General features: G+C 51.7%; 1 protein-coding gene across 2 annotated transcripts in view; it reads right to left on the bottom strand.

The window, feature by feature from the left end:
- Positions 1-23,626, bottom strand: part of MXI1 (MAX interactor 1, dimerization protein) — a 90,430-nt gene extending 66,804 nt beyond the window's left edge. The window contains exons 1-2 of one of the 2 annotated variants that reach the window (XM_056120508.1): positions 22,777-23,626; positions 2,080-2,212 (exon numbers count right to left, since the gene is read on the bottom strand). In XM_056120508.1, coding sequence (XP_055976483.1) covers positions 2,080-2,212; positions 22,777-23,038 — 395 coding nt within the window. In that variant the 5' untranslated portion in view covers positions 23,039-23,626. Of the gene's footprint in view, positions 1-2,079; positions 2,213-4,348; positions 4,552-22,776 lie in introns of those variants that run through there. The other variant, XM_056120509.1, reaches the window with a different exon arrangement.
- Positions 23,627-25,260: the final 1,634 nt, after the last annotated feature.

Raw genomic sequence — 25,260 nt, 5'->3', positions numbered from 1 at the left:
TTGCCTTGCAAACTGCTGACCCAGGTTCAATTCCCAGCATTCCATATGGTCCCCTGAGCACTGCCAGGAGTAATTCCTGAGTGCATGAGCCAGGAGTAACCACCCCTGGAATTGCTGGGTGTGACCAAAAAGCAATAAATAAATAAATAAATAAAATTATCAATTAAAGTCAGTGTCATAGAACTTGAGGGGAAGAGGGAAACTTGTTAAATAAGTCACTTGAGAAAAACATCTAATGATATCATACTTCTAGTTAGTAGGAAATATGAAGGACTTAATAGTTGTAGCATGTTGAAAACTAGACACAATTTTCCGTGTCTTCCCGATTCTGAGATTTTGTTTGTTTGTTTTGGAGCCAAAGCTGGCAGAACTCAGAGCTTACTTCTGGCTCTGAACTTAGGGATTACTCCAGGTGGGGCTCAGGGGACCATACGAAATGCTGGGGATTGAACCCCGGTCAGCTGTATGCAAGGCAAGCAGCTAACCACTGTGCTATTGCTATGGCCTCCTGATTCTGAGTTTGTTTTTTTTTTTAAACTTTCTTTGACCATTGAAAGACATAAGTTCCTAAATATAGGTCTTAACTGTTGATATCTTAACCAAATATCCCTGGAGCGATAGCATAGCGGGTAGGGTGTTTGCCCTGCATGAGGCCGACCTGGGTTCGATTCTTCCATCCCTCCCGGAGAGCCCAGCAAGCTACCCAGAGTATCCCACCCACATGGCAGAGCCTGGCAAGCTCCCCTTGGTGTATCTGATATGCCAAAAACAGTAACAAATCTCACAATGGAGACGTTTCTGGTGCCCGCTGGAGAAAACTGACGAATAGGAGGACAGTGCTACAGTGCATCTTAACCAAAGAAACCATGAGGGGCAATAAAATTATTTAAATAATTTTCTTTTAATTATTCTTTTAAATGCTGCATATAATTCTCCATATTTTTTCACCCCAAAGCTACAACATAGTCTCTAAACTCAAACATAAATACAGTATACTTTTAAAATTTTATTAGGGTTCACACCTAACAGTATTTAGGGGACTAAAAGACATCAGGGATCAAAGTGGAACTCCTGCATGAAAAGCATGTGATTCAGACCTTCAAGTTATCACCCTAGTCAAAAGTTAAAATTAATAATAGGCAATGGAAAATCAAAAAAGGGAAAGATACAGACTCTTTTTTTAAGTTGAAGGAAAAAGAGAGAATCCAAGTTAACCTCAGGGAGGTCAGAAATACAGAATGGGCAGGGTTTTTATTTGGTTCGAATTTTTGAGACATAGCCAGTGGTGTTCAGGCTTCACCCCTGGCTATGTGTTCAGTGGTCAGTCCTGGTAGTTCTTAGGGGACCATATGGGATGCTGGGGGTCAGGCCCAGGCAGGCTGCGTGCAAGGCAAACACCTGATGTGCTGTACTGCTGTAGGTACCAGTCTTAAACCAAGTTTCTCCCTAATTGTAGAGTTTCTCTCTCTTCTACTTTTCAATACATTTTTCTTTCTTTAAAAAAATAAAAGTTTCAGAAACTCCCAGACCCAGTCAATACTCTTATCATTAAAGAGGCAAAACTTTCAAAGCATGGTCTTCCCCCTTCAACCTTAAGTGGCATATAGATAATGCCTGCTAACTTCCTGCCTTGTTAAAATATTCGTTTTAACAAAACCCTTGATTTTCCTTTCATTCTTTAACTCCTTCCCAAGCTGTTTATGATTTTTGAAAATTCCTGAACCATCAAAGTTTAAAGCTGATCCTAGGTAATTTTTATTAGAATGCAGTTGCATGCACAGACACTTGCTGCCACATACATTATAGATTTTCCCCATCTTCAGAAACTCAGAAAAAAAACTTCCTTTGTTGTCTTTCCAGATTTTTTCAGTTCCACACAAAGTCGGATTATGACTCCTAGAATCTACTAACTTTAAAAGGGACAAATTCTAGGGATGCTGCTAAAAAGAACCATGTTGGTTGTGAAGCGTTACTCCAGAGTGCTTTAGCAACTGAGCTGGTAGAGCCTGCGCTTCTGCCAGAATATGCATTTCCCAGCCCATTCCCAAGGACCCTCTCTGAATCTCCCCAGCAGGCTACCTGTTGGCAGTGCTGGTGTTGCTGCTTCCACTGCTGTGTTTCTGTGCCCGGTTCAATCTCCGTGGGGGCTTTGAATGCTGCAGTCGGGGGCTTGGCATGGAGGGAAATGTGGAAGCATAGCCATGTTCACACTCTAAAGAGATAGCAAAAAAAAAATGTATATAAGAAGAATATCCCAAATCCATGAATCCACAAATCGTTAAATCCTTGCAAGAACAGTTGCTGAAAATAAAAGGAAAAGAGGCAAAAAAATTTTTTTTCATCGTTTCTGGCTAGAAGATAAAATCCCCAGTTCTGCCTAGACATTCATTCCGAAACTATATACGAACTCAACCCTCTGCTTGCAAAGGTGCACCAATATCTCCTCCAAACAAGCGGTTTCTTCCGGGCTCCCCTAAATCCTTACCGCCAAGAACTCTTGACACAAACACCCAATACTAGTTCCCACTCACTCCAATGACTTCATTTGTGCCCGATCCTCTTTTTCCTTCAATGTCTTCCCATGCTAGAAGTTTCTCTAAAGCCCCCACATAATCTATGTACACCACATCCTCTAATCTTACCATATCTGAGGCCGTTTCCTCCTCTGACAGTCCCCAGGGTCCCTGCTCCCCGGGAGTCCGTCTCCCTTGGTCTCCTTCCCTGACGGGCTCCCTTCTCCTCACCGGCTCTCAGCCGCTGGCGCTCCCCGAGTCCTCCCCCTCCCACCTCTCTGGGCGGCTCTCACCCCCCCCCCCAGTCCTCCAGCTTCACCTCCACCCGCAGCACCGCCCCCCTCTCAGGCCCCCCACAAGCCTCCCCCTCGCTCCGCCTCCTACGGCCACAGGCACAGCAGCAGCGCCAGCCCCCCTCACACACCCCGCAGCCGGTCACACACCCCTCGACCCCGGGACCCCACAGCAGCTTCACACGCACCCGACCCGCACCCCACTAACAAACCTCTTACGCGCGCCCGACGTCTGCACGATTCGCGCACCCGACACAGGCGTGACACACGAGCCCGACACACGCGCCCGACACATGCGCCCCTCGCACGCACCGAACACACGCGCCCCCAGCAGCAACCCCTCGCACGCACCCGACGCACGTACCCCGCTCGCAGACCCCTCACGCGCGGCCGACACACGCGCGCATCACACGCGCCCGACACACGCATCATACGCGCCCGACACACGCACTCACAAACGACCCTCGCACGCAACCGACACACGCGCCTGACACACGCGCCCCACTCACAACCCCCTCCCACGCGCCCGACACACGGAGCGACACACAACCCCCTCACACGCACCCGACATATGCGCCCGACACACAAACCCCTTACACGCGCCCGACAAACCCCTCACAGGCGCCTGACACACGCGCCCGACACACAAACCCCTTACACGCGCCCGACAAACCCCTCACAGGCGCCTGACACACGCGCCCGACACACAAACCCCTCACAAGCGCCCGACACACGCGCCCCACTCATACCCTCACACGCACCCGAAACGCAAACCCTTCACATGCGCCCGACAAACCCTTCACACGCGCCCGACACACGCGCCTAATACACAAACCCCTCACACGCGCCCGACCTGCGCCCGACAAACCCCTCACACGCGCCCGACACACAAACCCCTTACATGCATCCAACAAACCCCGCACACGCGCCCGACACACGCTCCCGACACACAAACCCCTCACACGCGCCCGAAACACAAACCCTTCACACGCACCCGACAAACCCCTCACACGCGCCCGACACACGCGCCTAATACACAAACCCCTCACACGCGCCCGACACACGCGCCTAATACACAAACCCCTCACACGCGCCCAACCTGCGCCCGACAAACCCCTCACACGCGCCCGACCTGCGCCCGACAAACCCCTCACACGCGCCCGACACACAAACCCCTTCCGCGCACCCAACAAACCCCGCACACGCGCCTGACACACGCGCCCGACACACAAACCCCTCACACGCGCTCGACAAACCCCGCACACGCGCGCGTCACACGCGCCCCACTCACAACCCCCTCACGCGCGCCCCTCCCTCCCGTCACGCACACCGACACACGCCCCTGCCCGGCCACACGGCCCCGACACACATGCACCCTCACACGCACCCCTCCCCTCCCCTGGTCGCCGGCGACTCGCGCACCTCCCGTCACCTCCGCGCACCCCTCGCCGCCGCCGCCCGCCGCCCCGCCAGCCCACGCGGGGCACCAGTGCGCGCGGACTCGGGCGGAGGTAGGTGGAGGCTGCGGGACCCAGCCGTTACCTCGGTCCCGACGCTCCAAAAACTCGGCCGCCTCCAGCAGGCGCTGCACGTTGATCATCCGCACCCGCTCCATGGGCACCTCAGGTGGCTCCCGCGGCCTCTCGGCGCCGCCTTCCCCCGCCGACAGGAGGCGCCGCGGGGCGGCTACAGCCTGGCGCCGCCCCCGGACATGTGCCGCGGGCAGGCGGGCCGGCCCGGCCCTGGCCCCGGCCCGGCCCCGGCGCGCTCTCAGCCGCCCCCGCCGCCCCCGCCGCGCCCGCCCGCCGCCCGTGCCGCCGGCAGCCCGCGCGCGGTTTGTTTACCTCGCGGCGCGAGCACGGGGGAGGGGCGGGAGCAGCCCGCGGCCCGCCCCTTCCGCGGCCTTCTGGGAAATGTAGTCCGACTCCCGCCCGCGGCACGCCGGGACGCAGAGGCCGCTGGGCGCAGGGCGCCTGCGCGGGCCGCTGGGCGCCCCGTCCTCCTCCCCCCCACTCGGGTCCCTGGGACCTGTAGTCCCGCTTTCTCGGGGAGCAAGCCCAGAAAGGTTATCTGGGGGTGGGTTCTAGGTGAGAAGGGTTTGGGCAACAGGGTCTACTCCGGGAAGCCCTTTGCTCAGCAAACTCTCAGGGCATTCCTCATCTGCTACTGTTTTCTCTTGGGACTCCTGACTTTGATTTGTGAACTATGCTGCCCAGCGAGAACACAGAGGAAACACTTAAAAAGCCAAAATCAATGTGAAAAGTAAAGGATGAGCCCGCCAGTGCCAAAGAAGGCTTCTCATACACCCTCTGTCACAGAAGTAGGGTTTTGGTTTTTCACATGTTGTAACTTATTTTTGCTTTTAAAAACTTCGCTCAGTCCCTCACTTGTGATTTTTGAGGCAAGAAAACCCTCCCTGGTACTCAAAGTACATCATTGAGTGGTGTGGGGAAGTGATTTTAGTGCTGAGGTTACTCAGGGGTCAGTTCAAACCCTGACTTTGCTACTTATGCTAGCTGTGTGGACTCTTAATGCGTCCTTCTCCTCATGTACAAAATGACCAACACGGCTCCAAGAGTTGAGGATCTGCCAAGTGCCAGGCACTGTACCAGGTAAGTACTAACCATAGTGTATACATCAATAAGCATGGGCCCTGCTCTCCAAGAGCGTATACTCTTCAGTAGGGCTTACTGGGAAGATTGAATGAAATTCCACCACTCACTACATGACATTCAATAAAGGGAAGCTACAGTGCTTATCTCCTATCATGCTCTCCTCCATGGAGAGGCTACTGAAAACAGTGGCTAAAAAGAGGAGGGACTCCATTAAAATACTTCCAACAGCTGCCCTCACTGTTACTCTTTCCAAGTTACTTGAACTAACAGCTCTCCTCTAGACCAAAAATCCTCAAACATTCCTACGTACTTGAATCACCTGAAGAGCTTTGAAATGTTCTAATATTTCTTATAACATGATTTGGGGCCAGCCCGCAACCATCACATCAGAATCACCTCTGATCAGTCTTCAGCATTTTTAAGTTTGTTCAGGTCACTGGAGTGTGCAATCAACTTGGAGAACCACTGGTCTAGAGCAGAGTTTCTCAACCTCAGTATTACTGATAATTGGGGCAGAATAATTTCCTCTGGGATGAAGGAACTGTCCTGTGCATTGCATGAACTTCAGCAGCATCAGCAGCCTGTACCCACTAGATGCCAATAACCCGCTTCCACCCCTCTAGTGTGACAACCAAAAATGTCTCTGGAAATTGCCAAATGTCTCTTAGGGCACAAAATCACCTCCAGCTGAGAACCACTAACTTGGTCTAGGGAAAGGAAAGACAAGCAAATCCTAACTGTTAAATGCTCTAGCAACTAGTTAGGAATAGTGCAAGCATCCTTAACTTTGTCCCACCCTGGTTATTTTAACTTGCTGTTAGGCACCCAAAATAACAGAAATCTCTTGAGAATTTTCCCTTTACTGTGGTCATTCTAGCAACTACTACAGAAAATACCATCTCAGAATGGAAATATTGTTCTCAAATATGTCACAGGTTTCACAATGCAAGCTAATATCCTATCCTTTGTATACCTTTCCTCTCTCTCTCTCTCCCCTCTCTCTCCCTCTCTCTCTTTCTGTTTGAACAAGATTTCCAATGAGGTCAAAAGCTACAAAATTCTGCCAGCTCTTTTGAATATTATATTTGGCACCACATTTAAGAACCAAAAGATGTTCCATTAATGCAAGGAGATCCAAAACCCAGAGGTGTTCACAAGCCACACAAGAACTAATATTTTGCAAAGACTTTGAAGCAGGGACAGTGCTTTTTCAGCTGTTGGCTAAGTTGCTTCAGATCGGGGGTTTTCCCAGTGGGCGTTGCTGACCACCGGCCTCTACTCTCAACAAGGACATTTTGGGTAGAGGTAGTATTGAGTTATTTAGAAGAAATAACCTATTCACTATTACCTATTCACTCAGAGCCTATGTTCGTTGAGAGTAGAATCATCTGTTAATTTTTACTACTTATAGAATCTCTTGACAGTTTAGATCTAAAAATTGCTGTTACTGTTAAGAGTTCGGGCTGGAGCAATAGCACAGCAGGTAGCGCGTTTGCCTTGCACACTGCTGACCCAGGTTCGATTCCTCCATCCCTCTCGGAGAGTCCCGCAACCTACGGAGAGTATCCCGCCCACACGGCAGAGATTGGCAAGCTCCCCATGGCATATTCAATATACCAAATACACTAACAACAAACCTCACAATGGGGACATTACTGGTGCCCACTCGAGCAAATGATGAACAATGGGAGGACAGTGCTACAGTGCTACTGTTAAGGCTTCAGGTTGGGGGTAGGGAGGGACTCCAGGGTCATTGGTGGCGGGAGGGTGTTATGAGGTGTTGGGACTGGACGTGGCGCCACTGTATGCCTGAAACCCTACTATAAACCCTGCTGTAAATCATCCTGTCTAAATTTAAAAAACAAAATAGAATTGATAAATACTACTTGCAGTAGTTTTATGAAAAACAAAAGTATACTTTAACCAGTGGGACACAAACCCCTGCGACATACAATTAAAAGAAATAATATATTGGGAGCTAGAGAGAGAATAGAGGGGATTAAGGCACTTGCCTTGCATGTAGCTGATGCCAGTTTGATCTCCGACATCACATCTGGTCCCCTAAACACTTCCAGGAACGAGCACTGGGCACAGAGCCAGGAGTAAGCCCTGAACACAACTGGGTGTGGCCCAAACCAAGCCCATGCCAAAATTTAAAATAGTACAAACTGAAAATATACAGAGGTTTGAGATGGTTTTGAGCCATAGCTCCTAAGCCCCAGTTGGGATATTAAGAGAAATATAGATGCCTGGAAATCAACTGTGAGACATATGTCTGGTATTTCACAGTTGACGTCCAGATGAATGAACCAGTTCTCGTGCTCAAGAGATGAAGAAATGCAATGTAGAATGAGTCTCACCACAGCCTACCTACATATTCTGGGAAAGAGGAGAGGTGACGGTAATGGTAGGCATTGGGTAGTATTAAGGGTTAATTTATGTACAGAAACATCTAGCCTTTCCTAAAGAAAACTGAGAGGCCACTTTCTTCGCCATGCTCTGGCTGACTCCTGAAGTTCTAGTTTGGACAAAGGACACAAGTGTCTCTGATGGCATAACACTTGGGATTTTAGGCTCCAAAATGTGGATTCCACCCCAAAGAGATCCTTCAGCACCAGTCCCATCCTAGAAGAACCCAAAGGCAGCCAGAACCTTCCTTTCTGCTTAGATGAATCCACGTTTCCCAAGTCTACCAACAAAAACACCTGGAATCTTAACAATCTCTGGTTTTGCTCTTTCCATAAAGTATCTCAGGGGAGTCTCACTGAAAGATGGAAAAAGTCCCCCAAGATTCCCCTTGGCCTAAAACAAACAACCCAGAGGGGATAGGAGTAGCCTTGGGCAAAAAACCTGATTCTTAGAGGTCCTTGTGGGGGCCCATTTATTAAAGTTTACTAAATGCATTTTCCACATGATTCGCTGCAGATAAGCTAACAATGGAGGAGGCTGGTCTGTGAAAGGTCTTTTCAGCAGATTGAACAGTTGGAAAAAGGAGGGGCCACAAAGAGTGCCAGCCCAAAGTCACTGCTTCCAGGATACCTGGGGTTGAAGAGAATGTCCCTGAACCTGCAAAGTACTGACTGTCTAGGGCATAGTTTTCTGCATCTTAAAAAAAAAAAATTAAAAAGAGGATTTTCAAATCATCAGGGCTGGGGGAAGCCAGAGTTCCTAAGTGAACATACCATCTCCTTCCTCCTGCCCCCCCTCCCCAACGACCAGCATAGCCCCCTCCCCGTCTCTCTGCTGCTTCTCAGAAATGTGAAGAGCAGCAAAAAACGCCTGCCTCTGTCCAGTGAGTCAGCCTCGCCTAACTTCATGCGTAAGCGCTCCTCAAGTCGGCGGCTCCGAGCTGCGGGTCTGTGTGCAGCCGAGATAAATTTGGGTCTAGAAGGGATGACGTAATGCTAAACCCGAGAGGGAGCTGCGCCTCCCAGGGCTCCAGTCGCCAGGGCTGCCGGCTGACATCCCAAGCACACAGAAAAGCACCAAGCGACCCAGGTGCCCGAGCTGGGGAGAAAGGGACTGAAAGGACAAGGGGCGGGAGCCGGAATGGGCAGGATGAGGTGGCGGGGTGGCGGGTGGGTGGGGGACAATGTTAACCTGAGATCTCTGAATCTGGAACTTCGTTGTTTTTTTAACTTCGGTTTTCTGGTGAAACCAGGGCACTGGGCAGAGGCTCAAACGGCTGCACCTGACTTCCATTCTGGTCTCTATCCCCCCCAGCATCAACCCCCACCCCCTTAGAAAGAGGCTCTTACATTTTATCAAATAGCCCTTAATACAGCAGCCCATTTCAGTGATTATAATGGATGTCTTAATCTCTCCAAAGTCTCTCCCCCTCCTTTTCTACACGGCCTTGGGTTCAAAAAGAAAGCTGCAATGCAGGACTCAATTAATACGCACATCTGAGAAGTTTGCTTACTCTGGAGCACCCCACTTGGTGGGGAGAGGCAAAATACTAGGGTGCAACCAAGAATCGCTTGGGATTTTGCTAGGATTTTGCCAAGCAAATGTTTCCCTAAAATAACATTTCATGGTGTGTTTCACAGAAATGTATGTCGTCAGGCTTATTTCAGTCTCCATTTTTCTGATGAGAAAATGGACTCAGAGATGTAAGGTCACTTACCTAAGGTCACACAGCTAGCTGTCAAGCTTAGGGAGCTAAGTTAGAAGGAGGGCTTGCAGATTCAAGTCGGGTGCTCTCTCCCCGTCTCTTTTCTAGGTTGCTTTTGTTGTTGTTGTTGTTGTTTTAAATGACTAAAGGGAGTGAGTTTTCTGGTCTTTGAAATGTATGGAGTCCTAATCCTTTGCTAGAAAGATCAAGTTACATTCCAAAGCGCTTCAAAGCCGGCTTTGCTTTTTTCTGTTCAAGGTTCACTCTTCCCTCAGGAAAGGAACTCAGAATCAGGGACTGCCGGAGACCCCCACAAGCCCTGAGCCTGACTTCACTACACCGCTTACTTAAAACACCTCCACAGGTAAATAATCTTCACTGCATGGCAGTCCTTTCCTCCGTGAGGAATGCCTCCCTGACTATTTTCCCCCCAATGTTTACCATTTGTTGCTATAGTCACATATTCCTTCACTGTAGCTATAATCATTTACACCAAGGAGGACTTTCATCTCTCGTAACTGGGCTTATAACTTGGGTCGGCCATGATAGGTTCTTCCTTTGAAACACTGCTCATTCCATGAATTAGTATTTTGTTCCAAATGTTTGCATAATAGGAATAGGACATGTAGATGAATAAACATATATCCCAATTCAAGAACACACAATAATTTGCGTATTCATCACGGTCTGGGTGCAATCACCTGTTGTAAATCAGTAAGTTGATTTTTAAAAGTCGTCAGGGGTTGGGGCTGGAGTGATAGCAAAGCAGGTAAGGCGTTTGCCTTGCACACGGCCGACCCGGGTTTGATTCCCAGCATCCCATATGGTCCCCTGAGCACCGCCAGGAGTAATTCCTGAGTGCAGAGCCAGGAGTAGCCCCTGTGCATCGCCGGGTGTGGCCCAAAAGGAAAAAAAATCATCAGGGGTTGGGGCTGAGCAGTAGCATAGCGGGTAGGGCATTTGCCTTGTACGTGGCTGATCCACGTTCAATTCCCAGCATCCTATATGGTCTCCCAAGCACCACCAGGAGTAATTCCTGAGTGCATGAGCCAGGAGTGACCCCTGTGCATCGCTGGGTGTGACAAAAAAGGAAAAAAATCATCAGGGGTTTTCCCCTACTGAGGATATCCCACCTTCTTGCCACAACCCCAAGTAACCCTCCCTTCCATCCAGGCCAGGAGCTGGAGTTTCCCTGCCTCCGCCTCTTGGCATCACTCCTCTTGTCCAGGCAGCAGAAATTTGTGGAGGTCATTCTTGGGCCCTGCCAGGACCTGAGCGCTAAATCACACATCCAGCCCTGCCGTGCACCATTTAGAATAAAAACACCAGGCCCTTGATTACCCAAGGACATTGGTGGTCTCACCACCACTTCCAACTCCGGCATTCGGATTCTGGGACTCTGGAAGTCTCCAGAAATCCTAGAATATGCCCCCATTTGCTGGCTAGCTGCCATGTAATGAGAGACAAGTATGTTCCTGTGCCTCAGACAACCAGTTCATTTACTCCTCAGCACACTTCTGAGCTTCCTGTTTTATAGAAGAGGCCCAGAAAGGTGAAGTGATTTGTCCAAGATCACTCAGGTAGCAAACAGATTCAAACTTGATCTTCTGACTCCGGGACCCCACTGTATACATCAGAAGACGTTCCACCCAATAAGACGAGACAGAACTGGTTAAGGCAATGGCCTCGGCTGGCCTACTATCATCTCCTTAGGTTCGAGGAGACTCTAGAAGTGTGTAGGAGTCTTTAAAGAGTTTCACAATGACTGGGGATTCCACTGACATTTAGTGAGTGGGAGCCATGGATAGTAAATCCTCCAGTGCTCTTATCTACGAGAGCTCTGTCTCCAATATCTCCCGGACTGGGAAAAAAATACAAGGTCTGCAGATGAAAGACAAAGAATTCATCAATCAACCAATATTCCTTAAGCATCTACTATGTGCTGGACACCAAACAAGATGTTGGAGATAGAGTAATGAATTAAACTTCATATGCTCCCTATGTTAAAGATTCTAGCCTGACAGATTGACAGTGGAGAAAGTGTATTCCTTGGGAACTGTTTTATGTAGGATGAGAGATAAATGACAAATTGGGTGGCAAGAGACAGGTAGCTTTAAGGAGACGGCGGAATGGGGCAAATCACACAGGCTCTCCGGGCCAACTTCTCAAGTTAGAATGAAAGCAAACAGCTGAGAATACTGGTAAGTGCAGATTTGGATTCTCAGGTGTCCGGGGAAGCCCAGAATTCTCACTTCTGACAAGCTCCCAAAGACCTCAACCCTGTTCATCTCTGGCCACATTCACTCTAAAGGGAATTGGGACGTTTTTCTGAGACTGGAAAGAAATTACGGAGCGCTTCTACACGAGTGAGGGACCTGAACCCAGTTACGTGTAAGAGCCCTTTGGTTCCCTCGTTCTTGATCAAGGAGAGGAAGAGGCTGGACCTATGCCGCCGTCTGACCAGAACCAGCTGGCCCACACTGTCACCTTAGCAGCCAGGGCCCAAGACTCATCTCCACAGCTCACACATGCTTCTCTCCTCTGACTTGGCTCCCAGCACGTGCCAGACCAGTTGCCCTACAAGCCCAGGTGCTTTCAGGAAACCTCGTAGAGCCTGACAGGGTGTGGATTCACACCCCCAACACCCCAGCTGCAGTGCTACAGGAGCCCTACTGGTTGGGTGAGTTCCCCAGGGGGCGCGAGGCAAGGTGGTACTGCACCTGCGCGTGCAAACAACAACGCCTAGGCCAGTGTTTCTCAATCAAGGGCTATAAGGTCCCCCCCTTGGGCCCTGAGGAGATTCCAAGGAAGCCACAGTGAAAATCACAGACATGGGGGGGGGAGGCAAAGCAGGAGATGGGTAGACATGGGGGCTACAGGGCAGAAACAAGGTCAGGAGGCTCAGTGGTCGGGGAAGGGTTGAAACACGGCCTCAGACCACCACCCTCTACAAAACAGAGCTCGACCCTACTCTAGTATCAAGACCCAAACAGCCCTGAGAGGTTCTGTCTTCTCATTCTCATACTCTGTTCTAGGATGAAAATGAAACCGCGCCAGGGAAAGCACTCCAGATTTCTTGCCTTTTGCTCCCAAAGGCTCCTGAGAGAAAAATGTCTCTAAAAGGGAGGAAAAAAACCTGAGTTTGAATCTCAACTCCACTCTTGGTTAGCATGTGGCCCCGGGAAAGTTCATCTTGCATGGGCTTAGGTTTTGCTATCCAGAAAATGAGGATAATTGTGGTACCCTTGTATTTGGATGGCTATGGGAATTTAAAATAAGCAGAAAGAGAAAAAGAAAGAGAGAGAGAGAGAGAAAGAAAGGAGGGAGGGAGGGAGGGAGGGAGGGAAAAAGGCTGAAACAAAGACATGAAAGAAAAAAGAAAGAGGGAGAGAGAAAGAGAGAAGAGGGAGGGAAAGAAGAAAGAAGACCGAGGAAATAGAGAGAAAGAGAAAGAATCTGGATGAGGAAAAGTACAAACCAAAAAAAAGAGAGAAAAGTTAACATGACCCTCGGCATTGTGCTGGCATATAGTAAAGTGCTCAGTGAAAGGGCCACTATTGGTTTTTCTTTGGAAAACAGAGAAGACACTGCACTTGTGAGTAGTGTTCTTGGAAACAGCTTATTATAGTCCCTGGAGATAGACGAGAATTCTTTAATGGTACTTCTCTCCCATTGTGATACAGAACTGGAACTGGAGACCGCATCTACGATATTTTGGAAGCACCACATCTAGTACTTGGCTACAATGCTCCAAGTACCACTGGAGACCACATACACAAATTTTGAAAGCACCATATATTGTGCTCAGCTCCTGACAGGTATTAGGAATTATTTGTTGAGGGGATCTGAGCTACATTTGGGGGACATGGGAGGTCTGAGACACACCCAGCAGTGCTCTGGGGTTACTCCTGGCTTTGAATTCAGGAAGCACTCCTGGCAGGGATACCGTGGATCAAACCTGGGTCAGCCCTGTGCAAGCCAAGTGCCCTATCCACTGTACTCTTGCTCAGACCCCCGAGCTACAATTTTTAGTCAATACAATGAAAGTAGTATGCAAGAAAGTCTTAAGTGTCCAGGAAAGGGATAGAATGATGGACAGGCTATAGTGGGGCCAGAAGAAAATAACACAGGACACTACCAGGTCTCTATGGAAATAAAAACCCAGGCTGTGCCAGTGCCCACCTGCCTCCTATGGCCAGAAAATGAGCAACCCTGTGCATGCTCTTCCTCTTTCCCTTCTCCTTGCTCCTCCCCTTCTTTGAGAGCCAGAGATGGAACCCAGGGCTCCACATGTGGGAATCAGGCGCTCTACCATGAAGCCACATTCCCCGTCCCTACCCTCCACTGCTACTATGTCCCAAATTATCCCAAATTACCTTCATCGGAGTCTCCTGTGCTAATGGCCAGAAAGATGCAGAGCAAAATGCTTCCAATAGTAGAACCATCTACATTCCCTTTCAGTGGTGTTAGTTTGCATTTCCCAACCTCCCTCTCCCTCAGGACACTATGTTTATCTTTCTAATTTTGCTGTGTTTAAATTTCCTAGCAGTCACTGGAGTTGGATACTAGAGGTATGTGGCCAAAGGCATGTTGTATGGGAGAGCGGATTTGGTAGGAACACTGGGACAGTCCTCCGAGTGCAGAAGGCCCTGGGTCTGTTCAAGAACCAAGAGTGGAATGTGTTTATTTACAGGGCTGCCTCCACAGCGCTTGGTTTCTTAAGCTCAGATAGCCAGAAGAGAAAAGCCCACTTAGAGCCCACTTTCGTGGCTCAGTGGTGTAGCCACTTTGTCAAATTTATAAAAATGCCCAGGACAAATGAAAACTACCAAGGAGTTAAAATATGATAGGTATTGAGAGATTGAGGGAATGGGTCTCAGGGAGCAGAGGGACTGTCCCTTTGGGAAATTCAAGATTGACAGCTAGAACCAAAGACATAAAACCTAGGCCAAAGTAAGGCCTGGTCATTTGAGGTTCTGTGGAAGAGCACAGAATTTCTAAAACCGGGCACAGAGAGAGGGGCATACCCTTCCTGAAGGCAGAAATTTTACCTTCAGGACCAAGCAAGGCACTTGCGCGAGGTTTAATGAGGAAATTAAGAATCTCACAGAAATCTTGAGTAAGAATTCCAGGGACACGACAAAATCTTGCATTTTATAATTGCATTTCTCACACAGGCCTTTTAAAGAGTTTCCTTTTTTTTTTTTTGTTATTAAAGGGGTGGGGGAATCCTATTTACACCTATTTCCTGGAGATAAATTGCTCAAAGCAAGGGTCATCTGCACTTGCAAAATGTTTTGCAAGCAAGGGGCCCTGCACAGTGTTTCGCCAACATGAGGAAGCAACGAAGGCATCCCCTGGCTCAGGAGAATGATGGCAAGTGCCCATTATTTTTGGCTAGAGAGATCAAGTCAGCTGTTGACGGCGTTAACACTTCCACCCAGGCCATCGGGAAACAGCGATATTACAGACAATTACTTCCCTTTAGTTTAGCCGAAGAGTGAGAGCAGGTGTCTGTCTCTGGGGGAACTAAAACACCCTCCAGAGTTCCAGCCTGCACCCCCATGCAAGAGACCCCCCCCCCCTCCCCGGGAAGGCTTGAATTCCTTCTCCTTGCTTCACGTTTGGAGGTTTGGGTAACCATCTCATCAGTCGCTGTCTTTGGACTCCTCCCTACACCCTTTGTAAAGGAATTTTTTTTTTCTAAACGGCAAATTCAAATTAGCTTCATTTTGAAAGACTATTGAGAATGTTGCAAGGACCTCTGCAATAACCGGACACACCCTAGGATCACTACACTCGACTGCTGACTTTATGAGCACCTGACCTGTAAAACCAAAGCCCAGTTTGGGGCGCTGCCTGGGCCCTGGTCTCAGGTCAGGAGGGAACACGGCCCAGCAGGGCCTGGTCTGCCTCTGCTGTGCCACCTCAGGTGAGCCTCCAGCCCTCTCTGGGCCTCAGCCTGGGGAGTGAGCATGTGGATGCTCCGTGACCTCTAGGCCCCTGCTAGCCACGACGCACTGCCTTCCCCACCTGCCACCTAGAGAAACAAAACCCAAAATGGAGTGAAAGGAAGAATGGAAAAAAGGAAGCGTATGGCTCAGAAAGCCAGGCAGGAAGGTCCATCCCTCCCCGGCCGGCCCCCTTCTGCCGGCTGAAAATGGCTTTCTTCATTCTGCAAGAAGATTCTCCTTTCTTGCTGGGTTGCTGCTTTTTTTTTTCTGCCTTTTTTTTTTTCCTTCCCTCTTTTCTTTAAAACTCAAAAGCCACCAAAACCACAACTTACCTCCCCTGGAGGAGTCTGTCAGAAGCCAGAGGTGCAGGGGGGTTAGGTGTGTCGGGCCTGACATGCTGGTGGTGGTATCTAAGTGAAGACCAGGCCAGGGTAACCATGTGCTTCTCCTCCAGAAACCCAGTTTAAATCAATATTTATCCAACTGTATTTATAGAAAGTGGTGGTGGGAGGGAGGGAGGGGGTGGGGTGGGAGGTGGGGGTGGGGGTGAGGGGATCTAAAACTGAACTGGCCACAATGACTGATGCAAATCTTTGTGGCCAATTCATTGCTACAGGGCTGGACTGGTGTCTTTTTTTTTTTTTTTTTTTTTAAGGCAAAAGGCCCCAGTACCATAGCAACAGTCCCAAGTCCTCTAATATGCCCAGAGGACAGACGGGAAAGGCTGCCCCAGGCGGGTGGTGTTTCCTAGGAGTCTAAACTTGAGTTAGGGCCAGGAGAGTAAAACAGCTCTGGAGAACAAAAGACCCTCTCTGGTTGGCTGCTCCAGCCCCACTTGGAAACCTTTTCGGAGCAGGGAGTATATGGCAGGACCCGAGGCAAGCCACAGGGTGTTTCAAAGACGTGGGCTTCATCGCACAGGGTGACCTTGAGCCAGTCATTTCACTTCTCTGGACTTCACTGCTTGGCCGACCAGTGAGTCCACAAAGGCATGATTAAGAGGCAGGTTCATTCTGGAGTCAGAGGCCCAGGCTGAAAATAGCTCTGCCACTGACGAACCATGTGACCTCTGGGCAAGTTACCCAGAATCCCTGCTCCTCAGTCATTCCCCTCTATAAAATGGGAGCATTAAAATTGCATTTGTCATGCGGTTGTTGTGAAGACTGAAGGAGCTTATGCAGGTTTCGCTCCGTTCTTGGCCTAGAGTCAGGACTCAGTAAACAGCCAGTCTTCAGAGAATGCAACTAGTTTCGAAAGCAATGCTGCTTTCCCTCGTTTTTTACCTCCCGACTTCTGTCCAGCTATCCTCAGAAGAACACCCCTATTGCTGCCTATGTCGATGAGAGTGTTCTGGTCAGAGAGAGAACAGGAGTGACCGGCTATTGTTTCGTTGCCGGTCGAATAGAGCCCCTTTCCCCACCTCCCCCACAAACCAGGAATAACTCAGTTCAGCGTCTTCAATTTCCTAAGGCCCTGCTCCCCTTCCCTGGTTCTCCTCCACAAGGCACTTGGTGTCCGAGACTCAGAAACCCACAGCAACACGCAAGAGAGTCCATTTCCAAAATTTCCTAGTGGTCAAATGATCTTTTCTTTTGGGGGGGGTCACACCCGGCGATGCACAGGGGTTACTCCTGGCGATGCTCAGGGGACCATATGGGATGCTGGGAATCGAACTCAGGTCGGCTGCGTACAAGGCAAACGCCCTACCTGCTGTGCTATCGCTCCAGCCCCCAAATGATCATATTTAAAACTGGAAAAAAAATTGAAACTGGGGAACATACTTTGGGATGCTAAGGAAGTAGGAGCCTGATTTAAGAAGGCTCTTTAAACAACTCCACCAAAAACAACACAAAAACAAATACCCTGCTTCATTCATATTACAAAGCAATTCACAGAATTTTCAGAGGGGAGGAGGCCATTTTCCATAGTAAGTGGTCAATACATACTTGTGGAATGAACGACTAAGGGAATCCTGAGATGCCTGTCATGCAGAATGAACATTACTTCTCCAGCAGTTGCAGCTCTTTAGGTCTGCCCTATCAGCCGCTTGAAGGCTCTGGTCTTACAGCCTAAAAGTAGTCTGCGTTTGTTATCAGAGAGATCCTCGCTTCCTCCCTCCTTGGAAGAGATCAGTACTTCTCAATCTTTGCCAAGTCTTCGGAAAGGCTGTTATGTGGTTCCTGGCCTTCAAACCCGATTCCCGAGTCATAGGCAGTAAATCCCACTCATCAAGAAATCGATATTAAGGGTCTAATGCCTGCCCATGGCAGGCTATGTGCAACAGTGACAGAGGCTGGAAGGTGATGCTACTCATCAACCTGTGAGGCTACAGGAGTAGTGGTAATATTGCTGGTAGAGAAAGGGATGACATGGATTATCAAAGTGTAGGGAAGTGACTAATTACTGAACTACAGTCCGGATATTTTTTGAAGGTTTAAATGGAGCATCCTGTTTAGCTGTGCTGCAACGATTGTGCTGGTGTCACTATTATCTTCATTTCATGAAAAAATGAAATGGAACTACAGAGAGGTCCTGGTGCCTGCAACTATTTAAAGCCAAATAGAATTTGGGGCCTGCTGGCGGTGTTGTAAAGGTTTCATTCTCTCCACCACCTTGATTTAAGAAACAGTCCGGGAAGACTTCCTGGAGGATGTGGAAACTGACCAAGGTCTGAAAGGGTGGGCCAAAACACAGAAAAGCCCAGGGGAGTAAGGGAATGCGAGTAATCAAGGCAGAGAGAAGAACCTGAGCAGGGCACACAGAGGCATGCCTGTGAAGCCTGCTTGCAGGTGGGCCTGCCGGACAGGAGCAAAGGAGATTAAATCCGGGAGGCAGGGTGGGGCAAAATGACACCACAGAGCAGCTGCTTCCCCCTTCAGGAGGAAGCAAAGCGGCTGCTCTGCTGACCTGCCGATGCCCCTAGGAACGCAGCTCACCCTCAGACCCAATCCAGAGAGATCCCAGAGCTTCTACTCTCATTTAATCATTTTTCCTTATTGTGAGCATTGTCCACTGCCCCAGACGTGGGGAAATCCACTTTTCTCCTCTAGACCTTCCCAGTGTTAATAGCTTCTATTTTCTGGCGAAGTGGCTTTTATAACACCCTCTTGAGACCCTCTTTTATTTCTGCTTTCTGTTTAATTTTTTTTTCTAAACACGGGAGGGGGGGTGCTTTTTATATATCACTCAACCTAAAACTGCCACTCCTCATCTAAACTCCCCCCCCACCCCCGCCCCCAAAGTAAAGGTAGAAAGAAGATGCCAGAGGTTACTATGTATGATTCCTGAATTTGTGAACACAGAGCCATCGTCTCCATTCTTAACATTGCTGGAGGGCTTCAATCTGAGGTTGGCAGGAATTCACATCATTTGAACTTCAGAAGGCACCTTGGTATTTCAGGGAATCCTGGCTTTGTGCTTAGGCAACCTTCGATCTGTGTGATTTGACTCAAGTTCCCTCCCTCAAGAACACTCACCACACATACTAGGAATATTTCGGCATTCTGGCCACAAGTTGCTGAGCCCTCACGGTACGGAAACCTCCAACAGGCCATGAAAAGCAGCTCTGGCGACAATGGAAAATAAGGCTAGCGCGTGCCAAGAAAGGACTTTGCAAAACAACAATAAAAACGGAACGCGGGAACTCATAGCCAGGGTCCACCGGTGCCCTTCTTCAGGACCATGTCGCAGAACCCGAACTAGAGACCCGAGGCTGGCCACCTGGGAGACTAGAGACCCTGGGAGAAGAGCGACCCTTGCAGCGGGGCTGGACCAGCTGGCCGCGCTACAGCGCCCAGAGATTTCCTGGCTTGCCTCCTGGCCCCACCCCCAGGACTCTGGCCCCAGCAACGCGTGACGTCAGAGGAAGCCAGAGATGCCGATTGGCTGAGCCACGCAGCTAGGTCAAGTCCAGTCAGAGGAAAGAAGTTTGTCTCCATGTGGAAACCATGTGTCTCTAGCTGGGAGGGGGAGGAGGAGGAGGAGGAGGCGGAGAAACTGAGATCAAGTGATTACAGGGGAACGGGCTGAAATGAAGGCGGGGAGGCTGTGCACCTGAACTGGCCAGCAATGCCCTTTGCAGTAGTGACCTAAAAAAAAAAAAAAAAAGGAGGGAAAAAAAAACTTCCCTAACAAAAGTTGAGCGTCGCCCCCGCCCCCCATCCTAATAATAATTAAAAAGCTAGGGCTCCTGTTTCTTCCCCAAAACCAGGGACCTGGGCAATGCTGGAATCCTATCGGAACGCCCAGCCAACCCACCCTCCCCCCCAATCCTCCTCCTCCTCCGTCATCCCTCCCCCCCACCCCAACAACGGAATGATGTAAGCTTTTCGGAAAGCGGGGCTCGGGAGCAAAACAAGCCCCGCGCGCGCCGAGCGACCCGCAGTGCCCGAGCCCGGCGCACGCACGACCCGCCCCCCGACTCGCGTTATTGCTGTGCACACGCGGGCCGCCGTGACGCGCGGGCATTGTGTGCAGCGAGCAGAAAACAACGGCGAGCGCCGCCAGCGCCGAGGAGCGCCCCCAGGAAAGAGGCAGATGCTGGGCCGCCCTTTTCCGTACTGGGAGACCCAGACGGGGCGGGAACGGGGGTGTAGGGGGGGTGTGGGGGAGGCCAGGAGTGGCGAGCAGAGAGTGGCCCCTGGTGGGCCGCCGCTCGCTCATCTTTGCAAGGGGAGGCAGGCGGCAAATAGAGGAGCCGGCGGACGGGGGTTGGTGGGGGGGTGGAGGGGGGGCCCTAGTTTGCTGGAGGTCACCCTCGGCGGCAGGAGCGGGAGGGGAGGGGCGAGGGCCTGGAGCTGGGCACGGCGCAGCGCCCCACGCTCTCGGGGAAATCTGGGGGCCGTTGGCATCACGTCATGCAGAGCCCAACAGCCGCGGCGAAAAGAGGCAAAGAGCTAAAAATACTTCCGTGGGGAGCCGGCCGGAGGAGGGGCTGGGGGGGGAGGCTGCAGTGCCGAGGGGCTGATTACGAGGAACGAAGTTGACTTTGGGGCGCTGAGCTTCCCGAGCCCCTCTCGGGGGAGGGGGGGTGGTCTTGCGCGCCGGATGCGCCCACAGCTCGGGAGAAGGGCCGGGAGGGAGCCCCTGGGCTGGTTCTGCCCGGGAAGCCTGCTCGGCTGTCGCTGGCCCGCCCCGTGCGGGGCAGCCCGGCCCTCTGCTTACGTGACTGGTGGCCACGCCGGAGCCCCGGCACGGGGTAAACAAGGAGGTGGCGGCGGCCAGAGGGGGGAAAGGCGGGGAAGGGGGGGGGGTGCTAGGTCTCCCGATTGTCTACGGGTGCGAGTGGGGGGGGGGGTGCAGTGCAAGCTCCTGCCGCCTGCCTGCGTCTCGAGTCCACGGCGCTGAGGGTGGTGGGCAAACCAGGTTTGCCACACACTGCCAAGGTGCCCTCTTGGGGTGCACCCCCAGCGAGAACCGGCGCCAAGGGACACGCTCCGGAGAACCCCGGACCCCGGAGGTGGCGGGGTGTGTGTGTATTGGGGGGTGGGGGGGCGCACAGCCCGAAGAAATCGCGCCCCTCCCCCCTCCAACAAAAGCAAACACACAAAACAAAACCACGTCTTCACCCCACACCCCACCAGCTTTGGCTTTTCAGAAACCACCCCTCCCCCGAGAATAATCGCAAACTGATTCGGGCGACACGGCCGGCCGGCCCGCCGATGCGCCTTTTCTGGAAACCCCAGCACTCGGAGAAAACAGGAGAGAAGAGAAAGAAAAAAAAAGGCACCCGACCGCCCAGCACAAATCCTTGTGTTTTTTTTTTGTGTGTGTGTGTGTGTGTTTTTGCCTTACGACCGGTGGGTGCACAATTGTGCGGCCAACCCGTGGGTACTTTAAACCCGGAGGCCTGGGAAGTCGGTCCAGGAAGGTGTTTTTGTCTTTGAGCGTTGTTGTTGTGTTGGGGTAGGGGGGGTGGATTGCAAGATCTGACACGTTGCAATCGGGGCTTTATTTTTTTTAAATCCCCCCCCCACACACACACACATACACACCATTGATCTTCCTACTTGTTCGGACAGATTAAACAGCTCGGTTTTCTCTGGTCTGTCGGTCTGTCTGCTTCGGCCGGCCCCTTCCCCCTTTTCTCGCGGCTATTATTTGTGCGAAGCGTGCTGGAGGCACCGTACGCCCGTGCCCCCGTTAGGGCACTGAGTCGGCTGCCTGGGGAGGGCTGGGGGACCCGCAGGCAGACAAAAATGAAACAAACACAGAAAGGAAGACACCGCGGGGTGGGGCTCCCAGCACCCCTTCCCTCCACAACACATCTCTCCCCACCTGAGATGGATGGGGTGGGGGTGCTGATGGGGAGGGGGGGATGGAAATCGACCAGGAAGGCGTTTGCCTCCCTCGCCCTGCGCCCCACTCGGGAGCTGTCTCCCGGAAAATAAAGAGCCCTCACACAACAGCCCACACCTTCTTCCCCAACTATTGTCTCCAGCGAGATTCCCAAAGTTTCCTTCTGGCTTCGTCCCCTAAGCCAAGTTTCCCCCGGAGCAGGACGGGGGGCCGGGCGAACTGCTGGCGCTGCTCGGCCCAGCCGGCCTGTTTCTTGGGGTGTGGGGGGGCGGTGGTACCCCGGGGCACGGGAGGCGTGGGGGGGGGCTCTCGCAGTGGCCGCGATGGCCAGAGCCCAGCCCTACGTGGAAAGGCGAGAAGTGAGACTGCCGGGGAGAGCCCGAGCCGAGCCGGCCCGAGCCCACGCCGCCAAGGGCTGCTCCGTGCAGCTTGTTATTGTTGTATGTGTTTTCTTTCTGCAACCGCTGAGCTGTGCCTACGGGTCCCCAACTTTCAGCTTCCAATCCTCACCCCACCCAGGAACGAAAGGCAGAAAAACAACACTTGTCTGCCGGAGAAGGCTCCGGGAAAGAAGAAGAAGGGTAAAAAAAAAAAAAAAAAAAAGGAAGAAAGGCGAGACCTGGAAGAGATGAGCTCTGGGCTCAGTTGTCAGCAAACAACAACACTCCCCGCTCCTCGGCCCCCGCCGTGCTCCCAGCGTCGGGGAGACAGACAGACGGACGCGCCGACGACAGGCCCCCTTCTTCCCCCCCCCCCGCCCCCTCCCGCCCGTCTTTGTTACATCTTTAGCAGCTCGGTGCGTGCGTGTCCTTTCTCCGGTGTCATCGGCTTTCGTGCCGAGGGCTGGATGTGTGCGTGTTGGGGGGGTGGGGGGGAGGGCGCGCGGGCCGGGCCGGCGACAGGGGTCGCCCGAGTGGGCGAGGAAGAAAGAGCCCGGCGCGAGGTGGAGCTGGGGGTAGGCGGGGGTTGGGGGGGGGGGCCCAAACTTACTTTTGTTTTCTTTCTCGATCTGCTCCAGGTAACTGGCGGCCTCGAGCAGAATCTGCACGTTCTGCAGAAAAGTGTTGATGTGCTTCTCCATCGAGTTCTCGCTGGTGTTGAAAATGTCCGAGAAGGGGCACCTGAGCTTGGCCCCCGCGGGCTCCTCGGGCTGGCCGGGGGGCTGGGGCGCGGCCACGGCCGGGGGCGCGGCGGGGACCAGCCCCGCGCCCTCGCCGCGCGCCTCCTTGCGCGGCCGCCCGCGTTTCCCCATGGAGGGTCCGGGGTCCGCCGAGCTCGTCCTCTGGTGGGGCTGCGCGGCCGGGCCGAGCTCCGGGCCCCAGGGGAGACCCGGCTGCTGGCTGGAGCCGAGGAGCTGCCCGGGCGACCTGACTTCCCGAGCCTCTCGCGGCGTGCAGTTGTGTGTCGGCGCGCGCGCGCGCGCGTGTGTGTGTGTGTCTGTGTGCGTGCGTGCGTGTGTGTGTGTGTGTGTGAGTGTGTGTCGGTCTCGCAGTGTCGGGCTGTGTGTATGGGAGATTGAATGAACCTACAGGACAGACGGAGGCGCTCTGGCGCCTGGGTCCTAGTGCTAGCCTATCGCCATCGGACCGGTCAAAATAAAAGGTGGAGACAAGCGACTCAGGAACCGCCCCCCTTGCGTGTCCCCGCTGCCTTCCGCGCCTCTCTCCAAGTCTTACAGTGCACCGCACTGTATTTGAACTGTAATGGAAAAAGAAGAAGAAGAAAAAAAAATAGACTCCGTGCTTCTGAAGTGCACCTGCATGAAAACAAAACTACTACGCTAGGGTTTTTTTTTTTCCTGTACTTAAAAATATCTTGCAAAAGCATCCAGCACAAAGCCTTGCACATAGTTTAGGTCCGTAAGAATGGTAGTTGCTATGACTTAAAAAAAAAAAAACATAAAAACCTAATTAAGAATATATTGCCTGAAATATTGCGGGGTGGGGGGGGGTGGGAGACGGTGGGAGAGAGAGAAAGAGACACAGGCAGACAGACAGACAGACAGAGGTGCCCTGCCTCTGCACAGCCAATGGAAATCCTCAGGCTACCAAGTCAGGTTATGAACTCACTCTTTCTCCCTTCAAATGCAAAGTTCTTTCCCCGGAACGGGAAGGAGATGTAAGCATTTCTCTCCACACTTTTCCCAGCCCTGGCCCAGCTGTGCAAAGCTCACACTAGGGGGCCCCCACACCTGGCTGCTTTTTATTTGACAGGCCAAAGTGGCAGCCCCGGAACCCCACCCCCAGCCCAGCTGAATTCCACCTTTGGCTCTGAAGAACCCTACCCCCAGCTCACGTGTTCGGCTGCAGCTGTGACCCAGTGGAGGTGTGTGGGAACCATGGAGGTTTTCCAGGCCTGGAAGTGCACTGCGGGGCAGGCTGTGGTTGAAGGCCCCAGGGAGTGCCACGGAGAAGGGTTCAAGTCCCAGCTCTGCCTCACACAGACCATGAGCTTGGACAGTCCTCTAACCTCTCGGTGTAACCACCCATGAAACCTCAGATAAGATTCTTGTGCTGGGACGGGGGAGATAGTACAGTGGTTAGGGAGCATGCCCAGCACCTGACCCTTGTTTAATCCCCCAGCACCGCCAGATACGGCCCTAGACATTCACCACCTCCCTCCCCACCAAAAAAAAAAAAAAAAATCTCGTGCTGATTCTGTCACATTTGCACTCAGTCCACTCTCTGGCCCTTATTTTTTCCAATCCAGATCCCCAGAAGAGCCTAATCCTCTATTTAAACCTAATAGGGGAAACAAATTGCAGGAAGCTATGTACTTCTGCATATTGTTGGAAAACATCCCTGCCCCAGGCCCATCAAAATATTGTCACTTTGCAAGGCCTCCTGGAGTTCTTTCCCCCACCCCAGGGAACTATTTGCATAGAACACCCAGCTGCCCCCTGGAATTGTACAGCCTAGCCAGCCCTCTCTGCAGCAGCTTCCTTCACTTGTGTTAGGAAGACTTTCATGGAAATGAAAACCTTTTGAAAAAACGAAAGTACATAGCACAGCGAGTAGGGCGTTTGCCTTGCAAGTGGCCGACATGGCCGACCCAAGTTCGATTCCTCCGCCCCTCTCAGAGAGCCCCGCAAGCTACCCAGAGTATCTCGCCCGCACTGCAAAGCCTGGCAAGCTCCCTGTGACGTATCGTTATGCCAAACACAGTAACAAGTCTCACAATGTTACTGGGCCCGCTTGAGCAAATCGATGAACAACAGGAGGACAGTGACAATGACAGTGACATTTCCTTAGAAAGCACTCACTATACTGAATTTACTCTGCACATACCCTCACAGAGCCTTTGGGTAAGTCTCCTGTGGGGCCTGGGTGTTGACTGGGCCCGGTCAGAGTATCTGCCATGCAAGCACAAGGCCCCAAGTACAATCCATCCCCCTCCCATGATATCACATGCTCTCTGCAGGGCACCTCAAGCACCAGAATCAAGTGTGCATGTGCAAATATCACAAGTATGTGA

This window comes from Sorex fumeus, unplaced genomic scaffold, assembly GCF_029834395.1.
Source record: "Sorex fumeus unplaced genomic scaffold, SorFum_2.1 ptg000043l, whole genome shotgun sequence".
Lineage (NCBI taxonomy): Eukaryota > Metazoa > Chordata > Mammalia > Eulipotyphla > Soricidae > Sorex > Sorex fumeus.
This window is presented reverse-complemented; position numbering and strand designations above follow the sequence as displayed.